Consider the following 17302-nt stretch of genomic DNA (forward strand, 5'->3'; position numbering starts at 1 on the left):
GTAATTAGCAAATAATATTTGTTATACATTGGGTAAGTGACAAACATGAAAAGTGTTTTGGCTAGAGTAATTTTCGTTGTTGTTAGCGTATGGTGTACGTAACACGTATAACGGTATATATGTTATGTGCGTATTTATTATGAGGTATTTGATTGGCCATTGGGTCTGGCAGTTGATATATTTCGTACAACCTTATCCAAGAATGCCCTAGTTATTATTATTCCTATATGTGCGTTGTATTGCTAGATAGTTTTAAGCATTGATTACCACGTTATGTAAAATTGTGTCAAAAAAAAATAAAAAAATTTGCTAAATTTCCCCCGGTTTTCTGGTATAATTTTTTTGTGCATGGTCGGACGAAGAACGGCCACTTTCAGACTGCGCTCTTATATGGTTTTATGGTTTACTTACTGTACAAACGTTTTGTTATCGTTGCGACTTGCGTGGCGCAGTGTACGGATAAACACTGGACGAGTGTGTTGTGGGTACGTTGTTTTGATGCGTTGTTTTTGTAGACAGATTAAAATGCTGTTATTTTTTTACCTTTAAAAATTAGTGAAAGGAACTACTTGATTGTATTATATTTGTTGTATTAAATAAATATGTTTAATAGCTCAGGGCTTTATATTCGTATTAACTGCATAGGACTCATGGTGGGTCACGCTGCGAGACCTCACCCACATAAAATTAAATAGATTTACAGCAAAATATGTCTTAATATTTGTACCAATTTACCATGGTTATTTTTTTAATAACAAATAAAGTACACTACAAACCTAATGAACTAGGTAAATTATGGTTATGGGGCACATTGCCGCACATATTGATTGACGTATCAGGTATGTAACGTCTGTTGGTAATTTTTGGGGGGGTTTGACAGTTTTTAAGCAAAAATATGGATCACTGGCTAGCCCAAGCACCCAGCAAGCAAACAAATTGTTAGCAGCATCGAGTATCAAACCTGGTATCTGTTACTTATAAAAAGAGCAACCAATTAGTGAGCCACAGTGCTGGAGTGTTACAGTTAGTACAACAATTTATTTATAACTTTGATTTCACTTTATCTTTTTAGAAAGAACAAAGCTTTGCAGATAATATTACACTTATAATATAAACTGTTAATATATTTGTGAATTTGTACTTCCCACTGAGTGCTATTATCATGGCAGAACATGGTTCAGTATGTTGTGGTGCTTGCCGTTTCTTATGTTGTTCTATGTTCCACTGCATCTGCTGTAAAGATAGCCCACCAGAATTACCAGTTTATAATGTAATCTGCATTGGCATTACAAACTCTGGAAAATCTACATTACTCAAAGTGCTAACACACGAAAATTCAGACACTGTTGTGCCAACTGTTGGCTTTAATGTCAAAGACATTCGATTGCCTAATGCTGTTTTAAAAGTCAAAGAATTAGGTGGAGGGGACAACATAAGACCCTATTGGGGCCGATATTACACTGGTGTACAAGGCGTAGTGTTCGTTATAGATGGTATGTCCACACATGACAAACTAGAAGAGCTACGTCCAGAGCTAATGAAAGCTTTAAACAGCCCAGAATTAAGGTCCAAACCCTGGCTTATACTGTGCAACAAGCAAGACCTAGAAGGTGCTTCAACAGATGAATCTGTTATTGAAGAACTGCAATTACGAAGCCGGATGAAAGAGAATGAAAGCATTCTTGTAAAATCATGCTCCAAAACTAACGTAGAAGGACTGAGACTTAATTTTGAGTCATTCGGAAATGAACTTCAGCGCTTTTATGAAAATGAAGTCGGACCTATGAGAGTATAACGTAACAAAAAGATATCGAATTTTGTCATTGCCCGCTTTCTATATTTCTCCTAAAAACTACTGTCTCGCCAGTGAGTGTTTATTATCGTGCATTTTCAGCTGTTTTAGAATATCATAACAAAGTTGTGTTCTGCTGACAGCAAATACTTAGCTGTGAGAATGTTATATAAGTTCTTTATTAAAGTTGCAGTTTAAATTGAAGTGTATACAATTTAGCTTGTTTGATTCCAAACTAGCTTTACTATGTTACCTATACTTATATATATACGACATACAATACAAATGATAAAACTATGTGCAATAGTTTTTCTATGTATATTATATCTTATCACGCTATACACCAACAGTGCTGTAAAGGTGGCTGTACACAGTATCCGTTATGCGAATTCGCTTGCCAAGTCGTATGCAAACCCATTATCGAGTTCTGCATGCGGCATCAAAATCCAGACAAAACAGACAAAACGTACGAATTCCGGATACTGTGTACAGCCACCTTAAGCCTGCAAAGTGCTTCCAAATCCTAAATTGAAAAACGCTCTAACCAAATTTCACTATTTTTTAAAAATAACTTTCAAAAGAATTTGTTAACCACTGTAATAAGCAACCCAACAAAATTAAATGTCAAGTAACTATTGGTTCATTACACAATGGTAAAAAGCTTTATATAATAACAGCTTAATAATCTATTTCTGACCAAGATTTTTCCAATTTAGGAAAATATCTAAATTCCTAGTTGGTATAGCTTTAGAAATATGATGAAAACTGAAAAAAATACTTATATAAAGCATTTAAAATAAGTCTGTCTTAAATTTTATTTTTTTCGTTTTTAATCCCAGAGTCAACAGATTATTAAAATTATAGTACGTTTTATAAAAGTAAAATTCATTTTTTAATTTTTACGCATATCTATATATACTAAAGAAAGATAACTATATAATGCTTCTATAGAAAATGTTCAAAATATTGTGCCATTTTTGTATTATAAAACGTTTATTTATTTTAGTAATGTTTAAAACAGTGCATTCTTTATAATAATGTTTCACAAAATAGGTGCGGAATTACTTTCAGCCTATTGATTTTTGTTTCAAATATTGTTATACCAAAGCTAGTTTACCAAAGTTAGTTTATCTCTTTGAATATAATACTGTATAAAATACATTTAACGTCTTATATTGTGTTTGGTCTGGTCTGTAAAATTACTTTTTTTTGTAATATTTTGTTAATTTTATTTTAAATGTTCATTTTTTCTATATTGCGCTATCATGGCTGTCATCTTAAATTAAAGCAGTAGGCTATTTAGGTTATTTTTTTCATTCAAGTGTTTGATTTTAACTTGTTACCAAAATTAATTTAATAGGGCTATACAACTTTGAAGGTACAATCCCATAGCCCTAAACTTGGCACTTGGCAGATTGGGCAGAAAAAACTTTAAATATCTGCACTGCATTAACTAGTAGACTAGACAGTAGACATTATAGTCAAAAAGACGAATTTAAGTTTTTATATGATTATTTGTTAAACTATCACTGCCCCCTTCTGCAAAAGTAACCCCCATGTTAACCAATTTTTGCCATAAATATTAACATAGGAAAAATAATAGTTTTGTAATTGTAAATTATCAGATGTTGTTTTTTATGTGACATATTTATAAGCTAGTTGCAAACACTAACCTGCCTATAACTGCTTGCTTTTCTAGGGGTGCAAATTCTAGTCTGTGTTCATAAAGTTGTGCCCACTGTTTCAGAATGTGAAGATATAATATACGTTTTTATTTAAGTAATTTCACTTTATATTTCAGTGCATCTTTCTAACACATGACACAGTTTGTTATAACACTGGTTTGCACATAATGAATATAGAATGTTGTTTAATGTATTTATATGAAGTATGTAACAATTGTGTATGTATTTGTGCCATAATAACAACTGTTTTATTTTTGTTTAAAATCAGGTCAACATTTTTGTACTGTTATGTGTTTAACTATTAAGTGTTAAAATTGAGTAAAAATAAAGTGTTTCAATGGCTACTGCTGTAACAATGTCCCCGTCCAATTGCGATGCAATGAAACAGCAAAAACCTGACATTGTCAGCTCTGTTCAAGTCCCATCTGGCAACACTGGACAATCTTCATCAGGAAATACTGGAAAATTAGAGATTAAGTGTAAACCCATCATGTCAGCTTTTCCTGTGCGTGGAAAACGATTCCACCGTAAACGAAGACACAGCACAAGTGAAGAGTTCCCTGGCAGCATCAACGCAGCAAAATCACAGAATGCTAAACATCGACGACAAGGTGCATCACATCACAAGAAAGAAATAGCAGGGGATATTATTCTACCTACAAATTTCCTGCTAGGGGGAAACATACGTGATCCCTTAAATCTTAACTCAATGCTTGATGAAAAGGTTAACCGAGCACTAAATGCTGTAACGCCATCATCAAGTCCACTGCCGCCTAGAAATTCAACAATAAGTATCGTTATACCAAATGATATGACTGACCCTCTTGGTTTAAATGCCGCACCAACAGAGGAAGTGGCAGAAAATTCAAGCCTTAATCAGCCAAGCGTTCAGAAAAAAGAAAGAGAACGTAGCAACAGTAAAAGCAGAAATCGTAAGCGGCGCAAAAAGAGCCTTGTAGAAAGAACTCTTCCTGACCAAGAAGACACACTACAAGACGAGGGAAAAAATGAACCAGACTCGATCACTGGTGTATTGAAACTGGATAACAAGTGTATGAAAGTAAAGAAAAATAAGCCAAGTTTTCTGGTCCTTGATGGGAATTGTGATCAAAATTCGTTGTCTGTTCATGTGCCTCAGGTTTGCTGTTTGTTTTTTATAATCAGGTTTTTTTTTAAACATTTAAATGGACCCATTTTATTCAATACCTGTTTTTTAACGGAAATATGGCAGCAAAACAACATTTGCCCACCATTTTAGCCACAGGGCAGGGGGTTCTTTAACATTTGAATGGGCTTATTTTAGTTAATACAGATTTTTTATTAAAAATACAAAAAAAAAATGGAAAGAAATTAGGTAGGCTATATTGTAATATTAGATCAATTTTAGGTATAAAGCTTCATTAAACTTGCAATATCATGTTTTTCAGACCTCTGCTGTTACAGATCCAATCGTTTCTCCCGTTATTCCGCAGAAGACAAATCGAAATGTTGTCTTCTCTCCAAAATCTCGCAAACGTAAAGCGTCTGCTTCTATCCATGCAAAAAACGTTGCACAACTTAACATGGATGTTGTCCCTGGAACTGAATTGCTTGTAGTAGCAAGCGAGACGAAAGAAACACTTGAGAAAAAAGGTGCCAAAAAGTCACTATACAGCCATGAAAACGAAAATACTTCAGAAAAAACATGCGTTCAATCTTCTGCTGTTTGTAGTGCCTCACAAAACTCTCAGAAAACAGAGAAAAAAGGGACGAATGTAAAAAGCGCAAAACCAAGCTTTAAAAAGAACAACGCTAGGTTTCAGTATGGAAATTACAGTCAGTATTACGGGTACAGAAATCCTAAGAAGTTCCAAGATTGTCGGATGACTTGTTTGAAACGAGAATGGTTTAAAGGTGAGATTTTCATGTAATAATAAGACTGATTTTGCATTTTTAAAATGACATTACCACTTTACCAGCTAAATCAGATCCTGCAAGGGGTCAGTTATACTAATTTGACAGTCATACCAATTTTGCACAACATACTGTATTATATTATATATACTATTAACTATGAAGGGATCTTTTCGTTTAAAATATTTCTAAATCTTCACACTGTATTTATGAGACAAATAAAGTTTTTAATTTTAATGTTTCATATTTCCTTTACAAGACAAAAACTTTTATAAGCAAAATTTATGTACTAAAAATTTGAAATAAAAAAATTAACTATTTTAAATTATTCTTTGTCATCTAGAAAAAGATGTCCTAGACGTTGGATGCAACGTTGGTCATCTGACTCTTCTCATAGCAAGGGATTACTCCCCAAGGAAGATTGTAGGGATCGATATTGATGGATCTCTTATTAATATTGCTCGTACAAATATCCGACATTACGCAACTGCTAGTGTAAGGTAAGACAACATTTTTTTTTATGTCGGATCACTTCACTCTAGCCCAGAGTTTATGTGTTCAATGCTGCTACCGTTGTTGGTAGGGATGCACATTACAGAATAATTAGGTATTTTAGGATATCCTAGAATACTTTATTTCGAATCTAGAATTCCGAATCTAGAATTTCGAATCTTTTTGTACTTATAGGAAAAAATAATTTTACCCACATAAGTCAGTTTATAGACTCTTTCATAGCAGCCTTGTTGGATCATGAGCTGTAAAATGATCAAAAATTGTACTATTGGGTAGTTTTTGCGTCATGAAACATAGCTGACTATGAAAAGACGTTGCGAAACGTTTACTCTCGAATGGCCCACAAACACAAAAATATATTTTTTTAAAGTATTAAATTTCATAAATTGTTAATATAGTGTATGACCGCGGTTCCCAAAGTGGGCACTAGTGCGCCGACGCAACTCGTCAAGTGCGCCGTGAAAATTTGCAGAAACATTTCCAATTTAGCATGGTCGAGATAATTGATTTGTATTAATATTTTATTGCAATATAAATTGTTGTTTTATATAAAAATCCAACGTGTTTGTTCAATAATAAAATTTAAAAAGTTTGTTTTCGCATTTCTATCTGTACAGTAGATTTGTATATTACGTAACAATGCCAATTATTTCTTTCGGTTTGCAATAATCATGTCCAGACTGTGGTACAACACTTTTCATATGCTTAAGTTTCATATGCTTAAACGAGCCTAATCTTAAAATACACGATAAAACTGTAAAAATGCGGTTTTATTTCTAAGACCTTTGGCTAAGTGCGCCGCAAACATTTTGAATAGCTCAAGTGGCGCCGGGTGAAAAAAAAGTTTGGGAACCACTGGTGTATGAGATGAAGTGTGATGACGTCACTAAACAGAATACCGAAATTAGATTCGAATCTCACAGATTCGAAATTCTGTAATGTGCATCCCTAATTGTTGGCGCATGTTTTCTTATGCAATGCTTCATTGTTTAACTCATTGGTCACTTAACTTATGGGTTGTCTAAAATTGCCAACTCTACATTACAAAAAAATGTAAAAAGTATAAAATAAATTTACACATTCCTACAAATTGAGGTATATGAAACAGAACTATATAACAACTGTCGATGCCCTACTACCCGAAAATGGATCAGTTATTATCATTTAGGCCTACTCAATTTTTTACGAAAGTGAGCAGAATTTAGTATTAAACAATTTTTAATTTTGTTCCGTTTCTTCCTAATTTGTTTAAAAAATTTTCCATTCAGACCCCCATCACAACTTGCTTCCTCGTTTCCGGACTCGATGCCAAAGATGTACGGTCCTCTCGTTGCTCCTCCTGTGGAGACGGGGAAAGATGACTCTGCAGAGTTTCCTAACAATGTCTTGTTCTTTGAGGTGAGTGAAAATTTCAAAGCAGTGGTTCTTAAACTCTCTTAGATAGTACTATGGATTGATTATCAGTTGTTGGACAGCATGCTGTGGCAGTAAAAATAAATCTTATCCATGTTTTCCTAGTGTTTTTATCTCCTTGGTCGCATCGCATTCTTCTGTTAATTGAAATGTATTAATTTAACAAAAAGGGGGTCGTGAGTTTTGTTTGGATCTTTAATAAAGGGCGTGCTTTAAAAGGTTTAAGATCCCCTGGTTTAGGGCGAACAAAAAAGATTTAATAGTTTTACTTAATAATGAATATGTGCTTCTCTGTCATTTTTTGTACTGCTAGATAAAAATGTAAAACCGAAAATTGATTTTCTATAAATCAACCAAGTCTTAATTTGATGTATTAGTAGACATAGTTAAATATTTAAGATAAGTGTAATGTAAGATACTAAAAATGTAACTTAATAAAGACAGACAATAAACAATGAAACTGTTTAAAGTAATTTTCTATACAAAAACTGGGGTGCAAGTATTGTAACTATTACCAAAGATAAAGAGTGTCTTAAATAAATTTTGGAAAACTGATTCAAAAGTAAAATTCGGATTTTTGACATAAAAACTTAACTTTCCAGGGCAACTATGTCCCAGAAGTTGACGAAATACTTCGATTTCAAGAGCCTGAATATGACGTCATAATGTGTATGAGTGTTACCAAGTGGATGCATATGAATTGGGGCGATGAAGGGCTCAAAAAAACTTTCGAGAGATTTTTTAAGCAACTTCGAGCTGGTGGGAAGTTAATAATAGAACCGCAAGAGTGGAAGTCTTATGGAAAAAAGAAAAAACTAACGGTATTTAGCATGTTGCATATGTAAAAAATTAGGATATGGAAGATGGGACACCTTTTTGTTTTATTTTTTTCGTCCCATTCTGTTGTAAACCAAGAACATTTAAAAAATTATAAAAATATATTCTGTCGACTCCCATAGACAGTTAATTGTTTAAATACAATTAGGATTTTGGATATGTTCTAAAGGTGCCCATACCATATTTTTTTCTTTGCTCTCCCTACTACATATATATATATATATATATATTTTTTTTTTTCTTAATATTCTTTTTTTTCAGGAGAGAATATACAAAAACTACAACTCCATTGAATTAAAACCTGCCATGTTTCCTGACTATCTCATCAAAGTAGTTGGCTTTGAGAGTGTTGAATATTTGACGCTCACAACACAAAACAGATCAGAGGGTATGAGAATGGTTGTGTTATTATTATAACTATAATTAACTAACTGTATATAAACTGTTGTTGCTTCTGTAACTGGTATTCTATTTGGGCAAGACACTTAACGCCAATTGCCCCAAACCAGTGGTCACTAATGGGTTGTCAAAATTATCAGCCATACATAAAAATTTTTAAAAATCACTCACAAAGTAACATACGTGGTAACTCGTAAGCTGGCACAACAATCGTTATAACACGGGTGTTCTGTTTCATACACCTCGTGCCAGCTTAACGAGTAACCATGTATGTTAATTTGTGGGTGATTATTTTGAGGGGATTTTGTTATTATTTTTATGTATGGCTGACAATTTGAACAACCTATTAATGACCACCAGGTTGGAGCAATTGTTAAAACTGTGTTTTACTAAAATACCTAATACCTATTATTTTTCCAGGTTTTAAAAGGCCTATACAACTTTACAGAAAGCCAGAATGAAATGTATTTTCAACTGACCTGCCACACAATCAAAGCATTAATACATTTCTTGAATGTCACCTATGTTAAAACACTGCAGTGTCATGACCCGTTCACTGCTCATGTGTTATATTGTCGTTTTAGTTGCGCAGTTTAGAGCGTTTTGAAATCTCACCTTGACCTTGTGTTATATGCTGCTATTTAACTATCCTGGAAATAACATGTTCTATGGTGAGGTTTTCTGTATGGGTGAGAATTTGGACAACTTAATAGTGACCACAGGGTAGAACCAATGTTGTTGGCATTAATCTTAGTACTGGATTATAGCCTAAACGAGATAAAAACTGCTGTTGAGTGAATGAATGTAACTTACTTTATCCTCGCGTGGCCGGAAGCGACAGTCGTTATTACACGGGTGTTCATACACCTTGTACTAGCTTACGAGTTACCAAGTGTGTTACTTTGTAGGTGATTGTTTTTTATGTATGGGTGATAATTTGGACAACCCATTAGTAACCAGTCAGTTGTGATTATCCTCAATGTTAACACTGTCAAAGCAGGATACCTTTTGTAAGACGGCAATTTGGACAACCCATTAGTAAACACTGGGTTAAAGAAATTCAATAGCCATTAAGAGAATGAATGAATGTAACTTACTTTATCCTCGCGTGGCCGGAAAACGACAGTCGTTATAACACGGGTTTAAAACCTCGTACCAGCTTACGAGTTACCATGTATGTTACTTTGTGGGTGATTATTTTTTGGGGGGTTTTTAATTTTTTTTTAAGTATGGCTGATAATTTAGACAACCCATTAGTGACCGTGTCTGGCCCAAGGACACATACGCCCACAATGGTAGCAGCGTCGAGCCTTGAACCCATTACCTCTGGGTTACAGGCAGGCGCGCTAACCACTATGCCACGGCGCCGGTTTTGCAAATTTTTAGGATCATTAAATTTAAAAGGTGCAAGCGCTAGGCCGACAGGTATTTATTTCTTTACACTTAAACTTGATTGGCAGCACATTTTGAGTAAACATCAGACAATAGCGACAGGTCAAGTTAATATGACCTAAAAATTCTGTAATAGATTAGAAATGTATGACCATGGTATACAAATACACTTTAGTATACTATGATAACACTGTCTTCATTTACATACTAAATACAAACACGTGACTTATATTAATTTGCATATATTGCAATGATTTCTCTACGTCATAATACGTTTTGTGATGCCATAAGATATCTAAGGTGTATACAAATTTCCTGTATATTTTGTATATACCTTTCATATTTTGTATACACGACAAATGTGTTTCTGTTTTTCGTAGTGTTTGTCAAAATGTTTTGTAAGTTTTTAATTGTGTTACTTTGTCTTCGTTTAGCAACTGCTGCTCAGTTTCAAGAATTGAAAAATGCTAGTGTAGCTGTAGGGGCGCCTGCTTTGTTTCATACAGTAATAACTGGAGACAGTAGGAATAGCATTACATGGCAAGAAAATGGAGTAGATATTGCTGAACTAAAAATCATAAATTCGTCATGGATTAGCAAGGTAAAAAATAGGTAAACTCTCTACCGGTCTAGCCTTTATAGCCACAAAACCCTTGTAATGGATTCGCACTTTTGTAATGTAATGCATTCCTGTGCTCATTGCTTCTGTTACAACGACGTTGCTCCAAAATCGGGAATAAATAAGAATAAATAACGTTCATTCATTTTTCATTTATTCAAGTATAGTAGGGTGGAGGAAGATGGGATATTTTTTCATTCTATTTTCACGTCGCATTTGGTAGTAAAGGTAAACAAAGAACATTTAAAGAATTATAAAACCGTATCCCCACGACTCCTACAGACCGTTGTTAATTGTTTGGAACACAATTACGTTATTATACTAAAGATGTCCCGTCTTCCTCCACCCTACTATATCAAATACCACTACCCGCTTTTTTTAGTAATTTTTTAAAATTATTTAGTAATCGTACATTTTTCTATTAGCTTGTGAGCACCAAACCGTCAAGTGTTTATGAAACAACTGTATCTGAAGAGGGCACTACCCTGGTGACGTCACTTAGCCGACGTCAGGTTCTGTCAACGCATAACGGATTTATATATTCCATCAAAGACAGTTCCGGTACTAAGGAATTACTTTTGTATATTACTATTACTGTCTCGAATTTTAGTTCCAAAAGCAAAGTATAGTAGGTTAGGGTATGATGGGACACCTTTTTCACATATTATCCAAATATCCTGATTGTGTTTTAAACAATTAACAAAGGTCTATTGGAGTCCTATAAGGATACGGTTTTATAATATTGTAAAGGTTTTTGTTTACTGCCAAATGGGACGAGAAGATAGAATTAATATATGTCCCATCTTCCCCACCGTACTATAAAACCTATAATTACTGTGACAGTAGAAAACGTACCACAAACTTTGCATGTATAAAAAAATATACCTGCAGTAGTAGCAGTACCGTACCGCGGGGTAAGATGGGATTCGTTAGCACATAAATTCCATATTTCTTAGTCGTAATTTTAACTATTAATAACGACCTTTCAGAGTCGCAAGGCTATGGTTATTTATTTCTTTATAATGTTCTCTGTTTGCCATCAAAAAAGGACGATCAAATAGAATTAAAACACGCCACATCTAACCACACCCTTAATGATAACTATATTTTTCTCTTTGATTATAGCGAAGATTTCGAAATATTTTAAACGAAAAGACAGGATATAGCGACGAAACAACAGTTGTTAAAACACGTTTACAGTTAAAAACATATTTACATTTGATTGTCCCGATAAAGGTGAACTGAATGGAACGTGCAAACAATGATTCTTAGAAATTAAACTTACATAAGACTTCTATCATAGACATTCTAGTATAATATATACAGTACAACATTTTATCAAAACGTTTCGACCAAACGCGCAGGAAATTCTACAAAGGCAACTCTAACTGTGAGCTACTGCAAAATAAACCGAGAGCTTTCCGACACAAATCTACGATTTAAACCAAACTGTTTACAATATCAGTGTACAGCAAAGTTTTCTTGCCTCGATGATCTTCCAGTAGAAGGTAAGTAAAAACTAGTCCATTGCATTTAGTTTTTTACCCTACATTTGTTTTGCATGATACAGTTCTAAAGAGTATTCGCACTGTTAGATTTTGTGCATAAATATAAAAATATGAATGTAACTTGCTTTATCCTAGCGTGGCCCGAAAGCGACAGTCGTCTAACATTGGCGTTCATACACCTATTGCCAGTTTACAAGTTACCATGTATTTTACTTTGTGGGTGGTTATTTTGGGCTGGATTTTTTATTTCATTTATACCCAGTAGTGTTTGAAACAGACACTTAACCCTCACCTAGTGGTCACTAATAAATTTCCCTAATTTTACAAAAACAATTTGCTAATAGGACCCATAAAATATAGTAGGGTGAGCGGTGAGGGAAGATGGGATACCTTTTCATTCTGTTTTCTCGTCCCATTTCGTGGTACACAAAAAACATTCAAAGAATTATAAAACTGTTTCCTTACAACTCTCATAGACCGTTGTTAATTGTTTAAAACACGATCGGGATATTTGGATATTATGTTCTAAAAGTGTCCCATCTTCCCCACACTACTATATATACGTGGTAAATAAGCGATACGACGTACATGAAACAGATAACACCCTTGTTACAACGACTGACGCCAGGATAATTTTATTTCATCTATTCATAACGCTTAATATCTAAGCTTTAATTTTTCTGACCAGGTTCTGACACCAGTGTATGCCTATCCAATGCCAAATGGTCAGGATCTTTACCAAAGTGCTCACGCCCTGCTACAAGCGACATGACAATTCTCTCATTCGTTTTGCTGGCAACTGTCCTTGGTCTACTACTACTTTCGTGCGTCGTGTTTTGTATTGTCAAATGTTGCACTTCGAATTAAATGAATCAAACGCTGCTACGAAAAAAATATCACGCATTTTCTTACAAATGAATGTAAATATTTTTTAATCCTAAGTGTGTTTTAACGCTTGTCGTTTTGTGGCTATATTTTTTCTTTTCGTCTTAAACGTGTTAATTTTCGTTACCCCGCATAATCAAAAGGGCCCATATTGACCCCTGCTTAATTTCCTCACGTTTATATCTAAATAAAAAGAAAAAAACTAAAGCTGATTTTATGAGACAAAAACAAACTTCACGAAATATTCAAGTTAATTTATGGACCTATGAAACAAAATCGTTAATACTCGAAAACTAAAAAAATATCATCGGCTGAAGTATGGTTTAGCGAGCATTCAGAGTTAGCGCCTTACTATTTCGAATTTTTGCATTTTTTTTAAATACGTTTTCTAATTACCCCATTTTTTAATGTTGAACAACAGTAATTGGCGCTCTAAAGTCGTGTTCATACCGTTAAATAATTCTGTAACAATTTTTAGTTTATAATTACAGAAATTGCTGTCTTTGCCGCTATTGGTCCGCCTATGTAAAAGCTACAGGGTGGGGGAAAATGGGACACTTTTCATTCTATTTTCCCGTCCCATTTGGTAGTTAACAAAGAACATTCAACGAACTATGAAGCCGTATCTTAACGACTCCCATAGACCGTTGTTAATGGTTTAAAACACGATCATGATATCTGAATATTATGTGCTAAAGGTACCTCGTCTTCTCCCACCCTATACAACCTGGCCATTACAGCATTGTGTTTTCAGTACGTATTAAAATATAACTTAACCATTACTCGCGAACTGTCTGGGTTGGGTCGAATCAATCACTGGCAAATCAAGTTTTTCAGTTGGTAACTGTCATTAGATTTTTTATGAAATTTGGCCCGGGCATAAACTTTGAATATTGCCACTATACATGCGTAAAAGATGGGACCACAAATAACCATGACCCAGAAAACTATTATGCGACCCTCTGTTAAAATAATAACATATAAAATGCTGCTACCATTGTGGGCGTATGTGTCCTTGGGCAAGACACTTAACGGCAATTGCTCCAACCCAGTGGTTACTAATGGGTTGTCTAAATTATCAGAAATACATAAAAAAAAAACCCCAAAAAAAAATAATTACCCACAAAGTAACATACATGGTAACTCGTAAGCTGGCACGAGGTGTGAAACCCGTGTGATAACGACTGTCGTTTTCCGGCCACGCGAGGATAAAGTAAGTTACATTCATTCATTCATTCATTCATTCAAAATGTGTATGTCATAATTTATTACATTTAACACAGCGATACTTATCCGTATAAGAAGTTACTAAAATTAGAACTCAAATATTTAAGGTACCTTTACACGTAGCACACTTTCAGTTTATAGCGAATATAGAAACAGAATAATATATATGGCAATCAAAGTAAGAGCACCAATACAGAATTTTTTTAGTTAGCACTGCGTTATGTCACATGTACAACCCGTGGCATAATTAAAGTCCATAACAGCAGAGGTATTGTCTGTACAGTTTAATTGTAGCGACTGTGTGATATATGAACTGACTGAACAACATCTGCACACTGAAGTAAAGTTCCCGCTTTGCCTGAAAAGACAAAACAACATGATTAAGGTCTTTATGATTGAGAATTTATATAAATGATGATTGAATAGTTTGGACTAGCATGAAAAGTAAATTTTATACAGTAGGGTTGGGAAAGATGGGACACCTTTTCATTCTATTTTTTCCTTCCATTTGGTAGTAATAAATAAAGAACATTATAAAACCTGTCCTCACAACTCCCATTGACCGTTGTTAATTGTTTAAAACATGATAAGAATATTTAAATATTATGTGGTAAAGGTGTCCTGTCTTCCCCACTCCTATACATTTAGTTAAAGTTACCACATAGTGGACAGCCCATTAGTGACCACTGGGTTGAAGCAATTGCCGCAAGTGCCATGCCCAAGGACACATACGCCCACAATGGTAGCAGCGTCGAGCCTTGAACCCATTACCCTGGGTTGGAGGCAGGAAAGCTAGTTTGTAAATGGTCATATTTTCCAAACTTTGTATGTGTGTTCCTACTAATTTAGACAATCCACTAGTTACCAATGGGCAGGAGCAATTATCAGTACTTCAAAACACACACAACTATACATAAACCAATTTGCTGCAGTAGGCCTATTACTTAAAGATAATTAAATTATGGCTACAGAAACTTACACATCGTATGCAGACGTAGTAAAACAAGCTCCATCACAAACTGGTATGTTAACCTCTGTGGGTGTTGAACAGTTCACACCTGGTCTGTAGTCAATCATGTTCACAATATCAGATTTATCTGACGGTGAGCATGTCTTACCTAAATAAAAAAATCTATTAGGGACAATATGAAAGACTGGTTTTAATCAGGGTAAATTATTTATACGGGAAATATTAATGAAGGCCAGCTTATCACGATGTTAAAACGTAGGTAAACAAAAAAACTTTTTTCAACATCTGTTTAAGAGCTAGAAACTGCTCATTTTAATAGAAAATAAAAACAGTTTAAAAACAGCCTTGAATAAAACAACAATTGAATGAATGTAACTTGCTTTATCTGTGAAGTGTCTTGCCCAAGGACACATATGCCCACAATGGTAGCGGCGACGAGCCTTGAACCCATTACCTCTGTGTTACAGGCAGGTGCGCTAACCACTATGCCACGGCGCCGGTCATTTAAATGTTAATTTGTAAACAATTAACTTACATGTAGAACAGCAACCATTGGTTGAGATGTTTGGTATCAAGAATCCTCCACTCTGTAAAAGGTACATTTTATAAAAGAATGATGGTACAAATTTGAGCACTAACTAAAACAGACATATACCCACTTAGTCGACCTTACAACAATTTAAATATTAAATATGTTTCTGCAATGGTGGTGGGTGACCTCTTTTCTAACGAGACATATGGCCACACAGAATAGCAGCATCAGGCTTTGAACTAGGTACCCTCTATTTACAAATAAAGAAAAAAAAAACTACTGTGTTCAGCAATAACATATTGATACCAGTAAAATTCTATAGTATTCCAGATATATTAAAACGTATTTTACCTCCTCACAAACTGTTTCATTTATTGGATCACAATTGTATTTGTCTCTTGTTACAACGTGTGGACAGTCAGGTAAGGTCTGTGAACATTCTTGTACCAGACATGAATCAAATGAAGCCACCCAACTTGACCCAACCTTTTAAATTGTTTAGTTGTTTAAATATAATTACAGTGGGGTGGGGGAAGGTGGGACACATTTCTATTCTATTTTTTCGCCAAACTTGGCAATAAACAAAACAAAACATTCAAGGAATTTTAAAACCGCATCTCCACAGCTTTTACGGACCGTTGTTAATTGTTTATAACCTGATCAGGATATTCGAACATTAAATGCGTCCCGTTCTTCCCCACCTTACCATATAACTTAAAGAGTAAAACTAATAAATATAATCTGAACAGACAAAAATGTTAGTATAAGGAAAATAAATTTCTGCAAGAGCTGTTTTAGATGTATATTATGCCTGACAGCATTTAATGTAATATATTATTGAAAATCGTTTTATTTTTATGTCTTATGTGTATTAACTATGTGCATAGTATAAAAAAATTATTTAATTAGAATTTCATTTTCTACATTGTATAATACTACCTTTAAATCATAACCTATAAAAGTGTGCTATTAAAGTAGTGTTCGTATACAAAAAACTCATTACACCGAAAATAAATTTCAATTACCGGGTATGTGATGTTATCAACTGCGCATGCGACACACACACACTCATATACAGGACAACATTCTTCCTCAGGATTTGTTCTAGTTCGTTCAAAGCCCACTTCACATGTTAAGTTAACATAAGGACATATTCCCAACAGTTCACTTTCTGATTTGCATTGGCATCTCAACCTTTAAGAACAAGATTGTTACTTTGAGTATTTAGACAGTTTAATGAATGAATGAATGAATGTATGTAACTTACTTTATCCTCGCGTAGCCAGAACTGACAGTCGTTATAACACTGGTTTAACACCTCGTGCCAGCTTACGAGTTACCATGTATGTTACTTTGTGAGTGACCATTTTTTTCGAATTTTTATATTTTTTTATGTATGGAATTTAATACAGTTACCAAAGCCTGGGTTGTAGAATAAGATTAATTTCATTTGGTTGGACTATCTAAGACAGTGGCTCATAACACTTTTTACTGTAACTGTGTTTTAATCACTAAAGTTGTATAAATTGTAGTCTAGAGAATGGATTTGCTAATGTTGGGTAAAGTTATACATAATACTTAGGTTGGGTTAAGAAGCATCATGTTAAAGACATTATAATTAAAATACAAACAGTAAA

At 34.2% G+C, this 17302-nt stretch overlaps 4 protein-coding genes across 4 annotated transcripts in view; 3 read left to right on the forward strand and 1 right to left on the reverse strand.

Annotated features, from left to right (window-relative positions):
* Window positions 1-9212, forward strand: part of LOC149734623 (7SK snRNA methylphosphate capping enzyme-like) — a 113952-nt gene extending 104740 nt beyond the window's left edge. Inside the window, exons 2-8 of the mRNA XM_089879872.1 lie at window positions 3746-4615; window positions 4905-5370; window positions 5714-5870; window positions 7152-7281; window positions 7899-8117; window positions 8395-8521; window positions 8953-9212. Of these exons, the coding sequence (XP_089735998.1) occupies window positions 3815-4615; window positions 4905-5370; window positions 5714-5870; window positions 7152-7281; window positions 7899-8117; window positions 8395-8521; window positions 8953-8993 (1941 nt within the window). The 5' untranslated portion in view covers window positions 3746-3814 and the 3' untranslated portion in view covers window positions 8994-9212. The remainder of the gene's footprint in view (window positions 1-3745; window positions 4616-4904; window positions 5371-5713; window positions 5871-7151; window positions 7282-7898; window positions 8118-8394; window positions 8522-8952) is intronic.
* Window positions 461-3745, forward strand: LOC149734637 (ADP-ribosylation factor-like protein 15). The gene has a single exon (XM_089879881.1). The coding sequence runs from the start codon at window positions 1163-1165 to the stop codon at window positions 1793-1795; it is 633 nt and encodes a 210-aa protein (XP_089736007.1). The 5' UTR covers window positions 461-1162; the 3' UTR covers window positions 1796-3745.
* A 151-nt stretch (window positions 9213-9363) lies between the features above and the next one.
* Window positions 9364-13492, forward strand: LOC149734638 (uncharacterized). The gene is made up of 4 exons (XM_089879878.1): window positions 9364-10525; window positions 10969-11104; window positions 11908-12051; window positions 12740-13492. The coding sequence occupies exons 1-4, from the start codon at window positions 10175-10177 to the stop codon at window positions 12916-12918; spliced, it is 810 nt and encodes a 269-aa protein (XP_089736004.1). The 5' UTR covers window positions 9364-10174; the 3' UTR covers window positions 12919-13492.
* Window positions 13493-14186: 694 nt separating this feature from the next.
* Window positions 14187-17302, reverse strand: part of LOC149734639 (uncharacterized) — a 40637-nt gene continuing 37521 nt past the window's right edge. The window contains exons 31-35 of the mRNA XM_089880205.1: window positions 16691-16859; window positions 16017-16151; window positions 15669-15720; window positions 15143-15281; window positions 14187-14521 (exon numbers count right to left, since the gene is read on the reverse strand). Of these exons, the coding sequence (XP_089736331.1) occupies window positions 14371-14521; window positions 15143-15281; window positions 15669-15720; window positions 16017-16151; window positions 16691-16859 (646 nt within the window). The 3' untranslated portion in view covers window positions 14187-14370. The remainder of the gene's footprint in view (window positions 14522-15142; window positions 15282-15668; window positions 15721-16016; window positions 16152-16690; window positions 16860-17302) is intronic.

The sequence above is a fragment of the Ciona robusta genome, chromosome 6 (assembly GCF_009617815.1).
Source record: "Ciona robusta chromosome 6, ASM961781v2".
In the NCBI taxonomy this organism is placed as follows: Eukaryota; Metazoa; Chordata; class Ascidiacea; order Phlebobranchia; family Cionidae; genus Ciona; species Ciona robusta.